Consider the following 14,784-nt stretch of genomic DNA (forward strand, 5'->3'; position numbering starts at 1 on the left):
GGCTTCAACGGGATTTGAAGCCCTCATTTCTTCAGGCTTCTTCTTTCGAATTGCTTAAATTGGAAAATTAACTGCGATGATCATTCTTCACTTTCGTCTACAACCGCATTTCATATATGAATTATTGCATATAAACTTCACAGAGTCATATCTCCTGAAGAGGAACTCTCACGTAATCGCGGTGGAATTGACTGCGTTGTGCTCTGACCGCATCATTCTTCGAAAGGGATGCGTACTCCCTCGAAAGGGCTGCATAATCCCTTGAATGGATCGAATTATCCCTTAAAAGAGCTGAATAATCCCTCGAAAGGGATTCGAGTTTCCTTGAGAGGAATGAATTACCGCGAACGTGATTTCTGTGTCATTTGAGTCGCCCAGTGATCGATGTAATCGGCCTGATTTCAGATTCTGTTCTACATTGCGAAATTTTGTTTTAAAATTTGAGTGCATGGCATTAATGTCCTCTGCATCACAAGCAACATTAGGGACCTCTATAGGATGCAAGGACGGGAAGGCCAAGACGGGAACGGCAGTGGACGCGGGAAATAAACTTTCGCGTGCCGTATCGCCATGACAAAATGCTTTAAGTTGTGTAATTTTCGTATAGGACGGCGACGTCAATATCTCTAACTTCATAAAAGCTTTTCATAAAACCAATGACATCCCTTTGAGATAGTATAGAAATGTTATTCAGTTAAGCTTAAATGATGGTGAACAGGCGTCACGGAACTTACTCTTCGTTTACATATGTAAAGCAAACCTTCCTGATCTGTCGGTATGTAATGTAATATTTGAAAAAATCCAGAATTTCCGTATGAAGAATTTATGTGAACGATCTTTGTATCGACCTGGTTCAGATAGCTTTTTGTGAGCAGATCGTTTTAGAGTCGATCCTGCCTGTAGCTGAAACAAATATTTATAACAAAACAAACATTCCGTTGAGTTCCGGGTTGTATGAAAAGATGAGATAAACATCAATTTGCAAATGTGCATTTCATTTGCTCGATAGCTGCTTTGAAGGCACGTAACAATCATATTTCCAATCAAAACCTTTCGGAAACCACTCAAAATCATGCAAGGTCATTCGAGAACAATGTTTTGGCACATTCACTAATAGCTGTACCTTGTTATATCAGAAAAAAAAAAAAATTGAAAACTTTGTCTACTCACCAACTCGCGTCACTACGAAGAGCGTGGGAAAACGAGTCTGCAATGTCATACGTACGGTCAGCGAATAGAGATCGTAGTCATTGATAATGCTCCCTAACGCTGTGCTTCTGCTAGTGAATGCGCATTTTTTTTTCTCTCTCTCTCTCTCTCCTTTTTGACAACCAACTCCCTCTTACGAACATTGACAGGTTTGACTAACCGAAAGTCTACCAACAAATCAATCGTGACTAATCTTCGCATATTTTGTTCCTCTCAATCGTACAGTCGGTCATTCGGGCATTAATCGGGAAGCGATCTTCGCACATCCGAAGTTTGATTAAGTACGAATGTTCTTTTGTTACACATTTTTGGTTAACGGACACACTCGATGACATAGAATCTACGGCCCTCGGGCCGTAGATTCTAGCCCTCGGGCCGTAGATTCAAAAATAAAATTACAATATTATAAAACGGTGCCGATGTTTGTACTGTTTTCAATGGCTGTTTCGTTCATTAAAAATAGTTCGTTTCGCTCATATAAGTTCATTAAGGTCGACCGCTAAGACACATTCTCATCGAAGCTTACCACATGAGCATGAGATTTACTCATTTTCAGGTCACTTTCCAGCAAACAAATGCTCATATCCTGGTAATTTTTTTACGCCTGGACGACTCAAATGCTCCTGAAATTCAGCCTTCAAGTTGGCCATAGTACTAATTCCAACATTCGAAGTCAACTGCACTTCACTTTAGCGAAACACCTAATATTATTGTCGTGTAAAAGCTACAAAATCATCAAATTCAGGCTGGCAAGATGCACGCTTTGAATAGTAACCGCGCAGCTGCACGGTTACCATTCCAATATGGCGTCGGGCTCGGTAACTATTCCAACATGGTGTCGGGCTCGGACGCTCTCGTTCGGGCCGACTAATTACGAACAGTGTCTACACCTGAGTGAGTGAGTGAGTGAGTGGGTGACACATTTGCATATCGGAGTCCCACAACAAACACGTTCTTACGCTTTGCGTATCCACGAGTTTAAAAAAGATATGATATCCTCACATGTGAAGATTTGCCTTGCATACGACGGCTGCGCCCGCAATACGAGCGGCAGTCAAAACTGAGCTGTTCTAAGGAAACGACACTATAATAGCCAATTTCTTCGCAGCTAACAAAAATAAAGACAATGTTAAAGTTGCTTTGGCTTCTTCTAATCGTTAACTTGAGAATTCCGGGTGTAATTTGACGAGGAATAGCATATTTTGTTCAAAATAACACAACTATTATCCTACCAGGCGACACTCGACAAGCTACGAACGAGTTGTCTTGCCGAACGCCGGCGACCCATATTTGGCCCCAAATTAGAAGCTTGGAGACAAAAAAGTTTCATATTTTTCACTTTTTACAATGTGGTATGGTTTTTGGAATTGTAAATCCCTTTTCGTCGAAATGGGGCTTAACTGATAGCTGAGGAATGGTCAAAGTCTTAACTGCACAGCTAAGGTGGCTTACTACAGTCTTTAATGGATTATAAGAGCCCACCTTCTAACTCTTTTGAAAATGCTTCAAGATGTTTTTCCTTTCTCTATTACTGCTAAGTGTCTTACCATTCCACGTGAACCTTGAACAATTTAAACGTCAATAAACAGCCAAAATGAACGACTCAGTGCCTAAGGACAGACCAGGCACCAGTAGGTTAAATGACGTTTTTCTCAAAATCTACTCGTATGAACTCACCCCAAAATTTCAGGAATTAGGAAATGGGTCTTATGTAACATTCATGCAAAGTAAAATAAAAATCTGTATGCCATTTTTCGCAAACTATGAAAATGTGAACTCAAAAATAGTTCAAAATCTGTCTTACCGCCTTTTTTTTTTAAATTTTGCCGGAAATACGTCTGCGTTCGCAGGCTACGCATTTCGTCGCCTTTCCTTTGCTTCGGCATCTTTTTTAGCGAATGCAGGCGTCTTTTTCTTGGGCGCTGTATGAGTTGATGGTGGAAATCTCTGCTCTAAACTCTCTTTGGAATGAGATTGGAGAAGGCGTTTGTACTGTCATTCTATTAGGAGTGCTTCGGAAAAGTAGTTACATGCTGGGTACGAAAGCTCGCTAATGCTTTCCTTCGGCTTGTGCTGTGAGGATATGCTTGTTCAGAATTGCGTTAAAGCGCTCCACTTGGCCGTTTAACTGGGACCAGTATTCCGTAACAGTCTTCAAGTCCACAGCCCAGGATGGTAGTGTGCCTTTGAACTCTGATGATTACAAGTATGAAGCGTTGTCAGATTTCAATATTCCAATGTTCTTTTTGGACGCGCGTTAAATTGGAGTGAGGACAAAAAAACACTACAAAGTCAGGGGTTGTGGCCTCTGATTATTTTTTTTTCTTTTGTTGGTTTGTTGTTGCTGTTGTTGTTATTGTTGTTGTTGTTGTTGTTGTTGTTGTTTTTGCTCTCGCTGAGCCTGAACCTGGAAAAACCTGCATTTTCCTGATCTGTTGTCCAAAGTAACTTGGTATCTGCTTTCGTCATCTGCCTGAGGGGAAATGGTATGGTGCTGTACGTAGAGCTGTAACTGATAAGGAACTTCTGATGATGACTTTGGAGAGGGGGATGGGGGATGTGACCAAATACGTTATTGGTCTGTGGTACCATGGACAAACGTTCGAGGGGTTTGAGGGTAAAAGTAGCCGCTTCCAAAGTCGGACGTGGTCGTTCCGGCTGTTTGAACTGGGCTTTTCTCGATTTTAACCAGAGCTAAATTTTGTCTGAAATGTTGATACATCCAGGGATATCCATGATTATTTAAAACTGGATCATTTTAGATAATGCAATTTTAGAGTTTTCATAGGCTTAGCCATCATGTGTTATGAGTTATTATACCCCTTACACACGGCGGCCGCGCCCGCAGTACAAGCGGCAGTCAAAAATGAGCTGTCCTACCGAAACGACACTATGAGTAGCCCTTTTTTTCGCGGCTAACAAAAATGAAGACAGTGCTAAAGTTGCTCTGGCCTCTGCTGATAGTTAACTTGAGAATTCCGGGTTTAATTTGGCGAGGAGCAGCATAATTTCTTCAAAATAAGACAATTATCATCCTACCTGGCTACATTCGGCGAACCAGAAGCGAGTTAAAATGCCGGACACCGGCGATCCTTTTTGGCGACAAATTATAAACTTGGAGGCACAAAATGTGTCATATTTTTACTTTTTACAATCTGACATGGTATTGTCAACCCTTTTTGGAATATTTAATGCCATCTCCAGTAAAAAAAAAGTTGCCCGACTTCAATGTTTTTCCTGTTAACTTACATAGACGACAGGACAAGTTTTTCCCGCCTGCTGAATCCTGATTGGTCAATTCAAATTTCAGGCGCGCCAGCCGTATGCAAGGATACTCTACTTATATGGTAAGCGTACGCGTGATTTTTGGGGGCGTTTTTATTTTTACTCTAGTTTAGTTTTCTATATTTTGAAGGCGTTTTTAATAAAACAGTTATTCCACTGGCACTTGTTGGATATGAGATAATTATAGCCAACTCGGCACTACGCGCCTCGTTGGCTATCTATCATCTCACTGTTCATTAGTTCGGGGAATATTTCATGAAAGTATTGTCTTGAAAGCGAAGCGCCCGAGATAAGCCACTTGATGATAAGTCATGTTTCCGGTTTGTGTTCAGTGGTTGAAAGGGAAGCAGTGATTAACCTTAATTCTTCTGCTGAAGTTCAACTGCTGATATCCTTGAGGACATGCTACTCCTTTCATTTTGGGCAATATTTCATCAGCTTTTGGAATTTGAACTATTCGGCCGAACAGGGTCGTGCTTGGAACGCGCATGTTCAGCGCCAATCGTCCATCGCCAGTCTTCTTTCGGATTGCCATGAGAGTAGGCTCAGTTTCCAGCGGGGGTGTTTTGCACCGTAGCAACCAAGGCTGGAAACTGAGCTTACAATGAGAGGAGATAGCTAAGGGGTAGCACCACCGACTATTCCAGTTACTCCTGATGCTGAGGGATAACACCGCCCTACTGTTGGGAATGCGTCTGACAGGTTGTGAAACTGGTTGTAGGGTCTTGCCTATTTCTAGCTTGACTTCTGCTTCCTAAAAGTTACCTTCTCCTTGAAAGATGTTTTCGTGTTTGCGGAGTACTCCTGTGAATTTTGGGTCGGCTTTGTTGAGTGAAATTGTCTACGTTGAGCGTAAGCAGGCCTAGTGCAGTGGTTGTCTGTCATCGGAGAATACGTCTGGCCTTTCTAGTTGTGACGTGAAATTTAGCGGGTACTGTTTAGGCTCTCTCTGTTCGGGCGATTGCCAAAATCTCCGACGTGCTCGATACCGGGATTTTCGGCTCCATAAGCGCGTATTTTATTGCTCGAGTTTTGCAACTCATGGTTACTATCGCTCTGGATTTCAATCAATCAGCGCCTTGACACGTTTCTCATTAGTTTCCGAATAATTAATTGTCTCCGGTTGCTTAATTGTGCTCGGAATTCAAGGGGAAAAAATAACCGTTATCCGAATCATCCAAATAATCTTCTTGAAGGATGATGTGTGACATACCAGGGGAAGAATACTCCTAGAAATGGGTCGGGGTGTGCGGCCCGCTTCCGAACACCCGCACCCTATTTAACACCAAAACCTGCGATTTTCCCAGTTCTACTTATGACCTGATCAAAAATTCGATATCCTTTTTAAGTTGTAAAATCCAAGTTGTAGGTATGGATGTGAGTTTCGCGCCATCTTTCCTTCTGTCGATTCCCGTTAGACTCTTTTTTTTTTAATCCAAAACAATTTCCTAGCTCACCGAGTAGTTTAAATTTGAACTACGTCTGGATAGTAAGAAAGAGCTAATGCACAGAGACACGGGAAAGGGAAAACTTGTATTTTTTTCTGAGTTTTAAGGAACAGAACGTGTGAACAATATAAATTTATCATCCATGTTTGCACTTGACCTTCTGAAACCTGAGTAAGAGTGCATTAAGCAATAGACCACAAGTTTTTATGGCTCATAGGCTGATAAACCACGGGGGATGTGGAAGAACACGAGAAGAATTCGTAAATCACGAGCCGCAGGCGAGTGATATACGAATTCTTCGAGTGGTTTACGAATACATCCAAGTGGTTTATCAGCCTATAAACCATAAAAACTTGTGATCTATTGCTTTTATATAATAATTCAGAAGACGCGGGAAATTTCCATGAGTTTACTGGCACAATAAACCATAGCTGATTGACCAATCAGAGCGCGCGCATTCATTTAATTATCATATAAATAATATTTAGCTCTTATTAACCAAGCAGGAGGTCTGTATGGGAGAATCTTGTCCGACCATATAGCGGAAAGAATGTCACGTTTTTTATACGGAATCTTTATTGGTAAAAAAAAAAAAAAAAAAAAAAAAAAAGTTTAACTAAATTTTCGTTTTAATAAAAGAGATTTGATAATTACTTTTGCACGTCCCAGTTTTACGCTTAAAAAGAAACGAAAATGAGAAGGATTTCATTGTTTTACTTGGCCACGCGTCCTGTACTAATAGCTAAGCTTTTATGATCATATAGAAGCGTTATGGGGCTAGGTCACGCAATTTTATGCAATTTCAGCACTGATCAACTGGTCATAGAATTAACTAAAATATCACAAAAACGGCTCAAAACTATAGAAGATCTCAAACAAAGCACAGAAAAGCCAAGAAGGGACATGGATGGGCAAAACTGGAGAGGATTAAAATGGATTGCATTTGGGTAAATTTGAAAAATGTCGGCCCATCTTTCTTCAAATTTACATCAGTTTATATCAAAATGTCATTTATATAGCTGGAAAATCATTCTCAGTTGGTACGTCGCCGTTACTTTGCAAATGAAAGACTTTTGCTCTGCCAATTTGACGTTTAGAGCTCATAATTAACAAAGTTAAACAAAATTACCTAAAATAGCATGACCTAGCCCCTTTAATTTCTTTGTGGTAACGTCCCGAGCTAGGATGACTTGATGAATGTTTAATTTATACGGCGTCACATCTCCGTATATACTGTTGCGTTTCAGTCATGGACTCCTGTTTCTTAGCAATGCCATTGGGCTTTATAGCATCATTCATCGCGTCTCTGACTCGATACATCATGTTACGGACAGCTTAAATATCCAGGCTAATTAAATTGACCTTGACATATAAGCTTATTTAACTACATGATTATGACTCTGAGATATTGTATCAATCTTTTTACATTGTAATAGTCCAAAACATTGTTTTCGAGAATGTTAACAATCTTCGAACTCGTCTTGTCTACGTTACTAGCTCGATATGTAAATAATGTTTGACCAACAGATTAAAAATTCAGTTCAGGGGCATCATCAAAATTGCCCCTGTTTACAGACAATCACTGATTTTTCAAGTTGAGTGCCTCATAGCCACTTTGATTAAGATCTGATCCTTAAATCAATACCCTGTTCTAGACCTGTCTTATGATAAATTCCCAAGTTCAGACAAATGTCAAAGGCAATTGTTATAGTGCTTCAATTAAGTAGGATGGCTTCTTCTGAAAAACATACCCGATTCAAGACTAGAGTGAAAAAAATCATACCTTAATCGAGAGCGAAATGGCCAAGACAGTAGCTATTTCTGACCAAAACGACTAAAAAAAAGCATACTCTCTGGCGCCGCACATACCTATATGGCCTATACAAGGGAGTACCTCCCAGAGGGGTTGGGTGAGTGACAGGTGATGCATTTCTGGAACATATCTTTCCTCGAGCGGGATGAGATTCCCAGTCTTTTATTGTGCGGAGCAATACCGGCATAGCACCATTTAGTGTTCTTATGACCTTTGGGTGGTCCTTTATGGCGCCTGTTTCTAGTCGAATTGGACATGTCGCGTCGAAAACGTGACTTACGCGAAGTTCTGTTTATGGAGTTAAAATGAAAGCGAATTTCGAACAAAGAAATTCTGTGCAGCATCTTTTACAAAGGTACAAAGTTCAATCTAAACGTTGTTCCTATAAATAAATTACATAGTTTCCTAGCATTTTCCCTTTAGTTAGCAGAGATAACCCTTGCTACCTCAAATTTATCCCAGAAAATTATCCCTTGTCCCCTTGAAACAAATTATTGTGTTGCCTTATTCCTCAAAACCCCAGAGGGCACTTAAATTCTCGCTGCAGACAGTTTATTCGTCTGCACGGTGTCTTACTCCTCGTTCGTCTTTAAGGAGCTTTTCTCACCGGTGGCTATATATGGACTCCTATATAAAAATAACGGGGCTGCTCTTCGAAAATTTTCAAAAAAAAAAAAATAATAATAACTCCTACGAGGTACCAAGATCCTGCTTTATGGGCGTGGCTCGCATTTTACTCACCACTAAGAGGTATCAATTCTAAAAAAAACACATTTAACTCCTGTCATATTTTTCCGGCCCCATACCAACTCCCACTGTCGACCCTTTGAGGCTGAACACACTAAGAGGTACCAAAACTGCGTTTTCAACCCCTAGAAGATACGACGAGCATCCCCGTCCTGTTTATATGGGGTCCCCTCCCCGGGGTTTAAACGCCATTACACCGTACATGCACACACCACATTTGAGTCTAATGACAAACTTCTTATATGATCTACACAGCTTAAGGTCATTCCTCACATTTGCATTGCGCATCCTTACTGCGCATAATTTATGGCGTCATTAGCGCGCGCTTGTGCACGCGCATATTGAAAACATGACAGATTTGCCTTGATATTGAGCTCTGTCAATTGAAAAATGGCTCTAGCTCACCAACGAGCATGGGCACCCCAATTTTTTTTCAGTCGTTGTAATCAACTAATCATAAGCTTTGCGTGAGAAAAGACTGATCTAATTTCTATTGCTGAAAATTGAATGAATAAGAAAAATAGCAGGTACACTGTGGTCTCTTCTATTTTGCAGTCGGTAACCACGTCAAGAAATTTGGTTCAAATTTTTAAACAAGGATTTAGCTTTCTGCCTGAATCAAACTTAAACGTTTATTTGTGTCCGACACGATGCATGCATTGACTGTAGTTTAATGCGTGTTCTTATAAGTCCGAGCTTACAAAGATGTTACAATTACTGGGAATGCGTTCTTATAATAAGCATTAGATAATGCCAAAATGGGGCATTTTCAGTGCCTCACTGCTCCTTAGTGAGCATGGGCACCCCCCTTTTTTATTTCAAAATTGAAGTTATCATATGACAAATATTCAGTGAACAAAGTTAGAACAAAAATCTATTGTCACTTTTATTTCAGAGGAATTACCTTAAATGCCAGTATTCTTGATTGTTGGTGGCCCGGCGCTACGGTGTAATTATTTTTTTTTTCTTTCACGTAAACAAATGCAGAGCAAGCTAAGGCTTAGTTGGGGGTAACACTATTTTCTTAAAGGAGCTCTGTCATGGTATTTTGAGTTGTTCTGGCCACGCACAAAATTATCTTTCAATTGCAGGAATCCTAAAATAGTAGTTTACTAAGATAGGAGACGCCAAACTGGATAATAATAATAAACCATAAAGGAAGAAGGATGGTTAAGGATGGAGAGGATTGACTCGGATTTTAAACGACGAAGTTGAAAAATTTAGGCTATACTTTTGAAGATCAGACGCGCCAACCGTGACGTGGCTTCTTTAAGCTTTCTTCTTGATAATAAAACTGGTAACTACGCAGTGGCGCGTTTATCATGAGTCATTTATTGCAATAAGTAATAAAAATAGCTGAAAACAAATGTACGGTCATCTTGACGATACTACAACAGTGCGTAGAGAGGTTGATATAGCAAGTAGTCAGTTAGATTCCAGGATCTCGGTCAAATCCATCGCATGACCAGATATCCCAGCTCCCCACTTAGCACTTCTTGTGACACCACAATGGATTGCAAAATACGTCAATGTCATCGGCTTACATCAACCACGTGATCGAACTCTTGCCTTCCGACTGTTTTCATTTCTAATGTTATGTTGTATTCTTCCTTTCTTATTTCTCTTAATATTTATTTATCCCTTTGGGGATAACTACAAAAAGCTTTTAATGGTAGTTTTAATGGTAGATTAAAAGTCATCACACACAAAAGGGCCGGAGAAAACTTGGCTCTTGATCACTCTTGATTGACTAAGCAACATGGCTTCCGAAAGAGGTGCACCGCTGACCTTTTCGTATGAGCCAGCCATTCCCTTATGTTAGGAGTCGCAAAATGTCCTTTAAAATGAATAAACGTACTTGTTATTTGCCTGGTATAATAATTCGAACCAAGCAAAAACCCAATTGAACACAATCATTCAATTGTTTTGCAATTGGTTCGCCAATAGAACACAATTCAACTTCAACTTTTTAGTGACCTCGATTCTTTTCCTCTCGCTCTATCGAAATTCCCAAAGTTTCCCAAAGACAGGCGTACGCTAAAACATCGATCGGTGAGAGCGTTTTAGCAGTAAAAATCTTTCTTGTTGAATATATGCTTTGATACTCATGTTAATCCGCATAGAACAAACGCTTTTAGAACGAAACATTGCAGTTTGTCATCTCTTGTGGTGTTACGTTAATCTCACATCACTCTGCTGTCGTGTCCTTTCCCGAAACTCGCTTGGAGGGAAGATTAGAATAGTTTTAGAACAAGGTTAATGAGCCACGTGTTTGTGGAATGGAATATTTTCCTCCCGTTTTATCTTCCCAAAGACACGTAAGCTTAAACATCGCTGTGTGCGTTTCAGATCGTTTTGAATACGAAGCACCCATTTAGAACGTAGACCAGATACTCAGTCAACAAGAAACGCTTATCTCATGTTATATTTGTTTTGTTGTACCGGTGTTGTGTTAATTTCATATCATTCTGCTCACTTCCCCATAACCCTTTTTACTATACTCGGTCAACAACAAACGCTTTAAGAACGAGAGAAACATGCAGCTAGTTATCTTTTTTTGTGTTACATGTATGCAGTAATAGCATTATTTTCATCCCGCTTTATCGTCCCAGAGAGAACAGAAAGATGCTTGTCATCTTTGGCGGTCTTTTCGTGTTATGTTAATAGCGAAAAATCGCAAATTTTGTAAAATCCGCAAGCCGGCTGCGGTGTGGTTAGCATTACAAAGATGTGTAAAAAATCGCAAATTTCCCAATGACTTAACGAAAAATCCTGAAGTTAGCGAAAAATCGCAAATTTTGTAAATTTTGTAAAATCCGCAACCCGGCGCTTGCCGGTCGCTGTATATTTGTACTGTCATCTGGACGGTATTCACTACAGTTGAATATTTCGAAGAAATGTTGAGCTCTTCTGCATGTTTCTTCTTTACCGTCTCAAACACGATCAACCCGTTCATATACGCAAGAATGAATCCTGTATTCAAAGGAGAATTTCATAAAATTCTGTTTTGCATAAGAAAACGAAAAGTTTTTGTCGTGCCTGGAATTGAAACGCTCCCTGTCTTTACACAAAGTGAAGTTGTCGAAATTCATAGCACAGTTTTACAACTAAGCCGAGAGTGGGAAGAAAACTCGTTAGTTTTGATGAACAGTCCACTTTCTGAAGGGAGCGAAATTTATCTGTACAGACAACTGGGAGTGTTCACACTAGGCAAGCGTCCGATTACTGCTCATGAGGACAAATGTGATTAAACTGGAATACAATCAAAGGCGTTTGTTCGCATCAAATAGTTTCTCAAACAATTGATAAATAAGGAACATGATGTACTAGCTCTTTCTTATGTAAGAGCTTCCTTTTTCCGGGCTGAGGCGGAGACCACGTTTTGCTGGAAGATTGAAGATGGAGAGTCTACCGTTTTGCACGCGAAATTCTACATCTCTACCACGCTGAAAGCTGAAAGGTGCGCGGAAATGAAAATGAAGCCTGGAAGATGGATTCCAAATCCGTCTATTTGGGAAACTTAGCGAATCTAGAACATTCGCTGGTCGATGAAACAGGAATCAAAAGGATTTAGCGGGTGTAGACTCGAGTAATCACTCAAATTCTCAAAAAAAAAAAGAAAAAAATATTGTCGCGAAACACAGCCCAAGTTTCGAAAGTACAGACTGCAAGAAATATCGTCAACAATATGCTGACGAATATGTAAATTTGGAAATTGGATGGGCAATTGACATCTCCACAGGTGAAAGCGAAATACTGGGATTAAAATGTGACGCCGATAGCTGAAAGCTAGCTAAAACCAAAATGAAAAACCTTTGCTGAGGCTTTGCATCAAAAGCCGAGAGCAGTTAGCTCACGAAGTCTCAGTCTGATCGTTGTAGAAGTCAGCTTCCTGATAACCTTGAACTTTTTGTCTCTAATTGGAAACACCTTGGTTTGTATTTCGGTTTGCAAGAATACTCGTCTCCGAACGACGACAAACTTGTACATTATCGCTTTGGCCGTGAGCGATTTGCTCTCTGCTGTGTTTGTGATGCCCATAAGTGCGAGCGTATTGATAGCAGGCAGCTGGATTGTCGACGGAACGCTCTGCCAACTTCATGCCTTCTTCAGCCTGTTTGTTATCTACGTTTCTCCTGTGACCATGGGCTTAACAGCTGTAAATCGTTATGTGAGGATATGCAAGTCGAATCAGCAGTACAAGAGCCTGTTTTCAGCGAGAAAGTCGCGCGCTTTGCTTGCCTCTGTGTGGAGTTTCGTTGCATGTTACACAGTGGTTCCTCGATTGCTCGGTCTTCAAGCGTACGAATTTGTCCCAGGCTACGCCCAGTGCTCTATCGCACACCTCAGCGAAACCGGCAAATCTATTCACTACGGCATCGTCCTAACGTTTTTCTTTTTAACAGCGTTGATATCAACTACATTCAGCTACACAAAACTCGCGAAGATGATCCGACAGCACAATGCGTCTGCAACTGCGACGATTCAAAGACGAGAAAGCGCTCGGGAAAGAAGCCGTAAATGGCGAAAAAGCAAGGGTTTCACCAATCATGAAATCAAACTCAGCAAGTCTCTATTCGCAGTCGTCTTCGCCTTCATGATCTGCTGGGTTCCGTCACGGTTCTGGTTCATCGTTATTCTCCGTCGCTTTCGTCTTGTCGCGATGATGCCTCGAAACGTTGAGCTCTTTTGCATGTTTCTCTTCTATTTGTCGAATACAATCAACCCTTTCATATATGCTGGGATGAATCCCGCATTTCGAAGAGAATTCCGTAAGATTGTCCTCAGTAAACACTGGCATGAAATCGAGGTAACTGATGACAGAAGAGCAAAGAATGAGGATACAGCTGAGACTCCAAACATGGAATTGTTTCGGCGCGTGCGCCGACCGAATTTGCATGATGATACTTCTTTGGTCAGTCTTTCTGTCGAAATGGGTGAAATTTGTCGAATAAGGTCGGTAGATCTTGGACTTGCATCGCCCATATCAGAAAATACTTGTTTATAGAGGCGAATGATCAACTGGTTTATTTCAAAAGTTATGCTAGTATTGATCCTGCTGTTCTTGGTCTTCATCGATGTTTGCACGCATGAATAAAATCAAGAATCAAAATAGGTGAACGGCAGATATAGAGAAACATTTGAGAGCAATTTTAGGCTCAATCAGTAGTGGTCAGAAGAAAGTTTTAGGGAAAACGATGTTCAGAAAAGTACAAGACTTAATATTGATCCGCCATGTTGGTGTCCCTCCAAAGGACACCAACATGGCCGCCGTGGAAGTAGGTTAAGCAGTAGACTAAACAAGCAATCAGTGTTCCTAATGTTGTTTCAGGATTGTTGACTTCAGCACTGGTTATGACTCTCACTAACTTGAAAAAATGTACCTTTCTTAAAATTAAGAAATAAATAACGAACTAATCAATAATTAAACAAAATTAAAAGTTGCCACGATAAGAGAGCCTTTTCCGGTATAGTATACCGCGTGGCATAACATTTTCCAAGGAGTTTAGCTTCACGAATTGCTCAGGTTTTGTCAGTTTTGCGGAAACAAATTCAGGCGAATTTGAATTCATATTTTCTGTCTTGTATTTGAATTTTACTTCATTACAAAACTGGTATGCTAGAGCAGCCATGCATGTAGTTTTGTCTTGTACAGTTTATCGGCCCAGCACGCCACCTTATGAAATGGGTCAATTTAATTAACGCGGCGAATTAACAAGGCCTAGTAACAAGGCAAATAGGTGAACACGCCTGACAAATATCAATATATCACATTCCACATAATTTTGCCATTACGCAAGTCATGCCAAATGCCATTTCACAAACTCCTTCCGCCTTATCCCCTCACTAGTTGGGGCGGTACGTTTATAGAATTTTTACCCATTGGCAAACTTGCGAGCCCTCCTCATGCTAAACAATGAATAAATGTAGCGTGGCGTGCATTTTAACGGAAGAAAGAAGAGGGCGCTCAAGCCGTTTCGCTTGATCGGATAAAAAGCATGGCGCCCTTCTTACAGGAGATCCCATGTCAATGCTTTTGTTTCAGTTAGTCTAAAGACTTCGAGATTCAACCGTGAATTTTACTGCATGTTTTGGATGCAAAATAGAAATTGATAAGACTAACGATCCAAGAAATTGGAAGTCTCCCAGAATGTACACAAGGATAATGTGGCTAACGTTTTATTGCTAAATTATATTGAAAAACCATTCTTCTATGCCTTAAAATTATTACATTACAAAGGCAACAAACAAATATCAGCAAACGAATTATTCAAGTTGAAG

The 14,784-nt window shown here is 40.4% G+C and overlaps 1 protein-coding gene across 1 annotated transcript; it reads left to right on the forward strand.

Moving 5' to 3' along the window:
- The first annotated feature begins 2,012 nt into the window (after nt 1–2,012).
- LOC145460126 (melatonin receptor type 1B-B-like) lies at nt 2,013–14,395 on the forward strand. The gene is made up of 2 exons (XM_081444856.1): nt 2,013–2,027; nt 12,341–14,395. Exons 1-2 carry the CDS (start codon nt 2,013–2,015, stop codon nt 13,508–13,510), a joined length of 1,185 nt encoding a protein of 394 aa, XP_081300982.1. The 3' UTR covers nt 13,511–14,395.
- Nucleotides 14,396–14,784: the final 389 nt, after the last annotated feature.

Source organism: Orbicella franksi, chromosome 11, assembly GCF_964199315.1.
Source record: "Orbicella franksi chromosome 11, jaOrbFran1.1, whole genome shotgun sequence".
Lineage (NCBI taxonomy): Eukaryota > Metazoa > Cnidaria > Anthozoa > Scleractinia > Merulinidae > Orbicella > Orbicella franksi.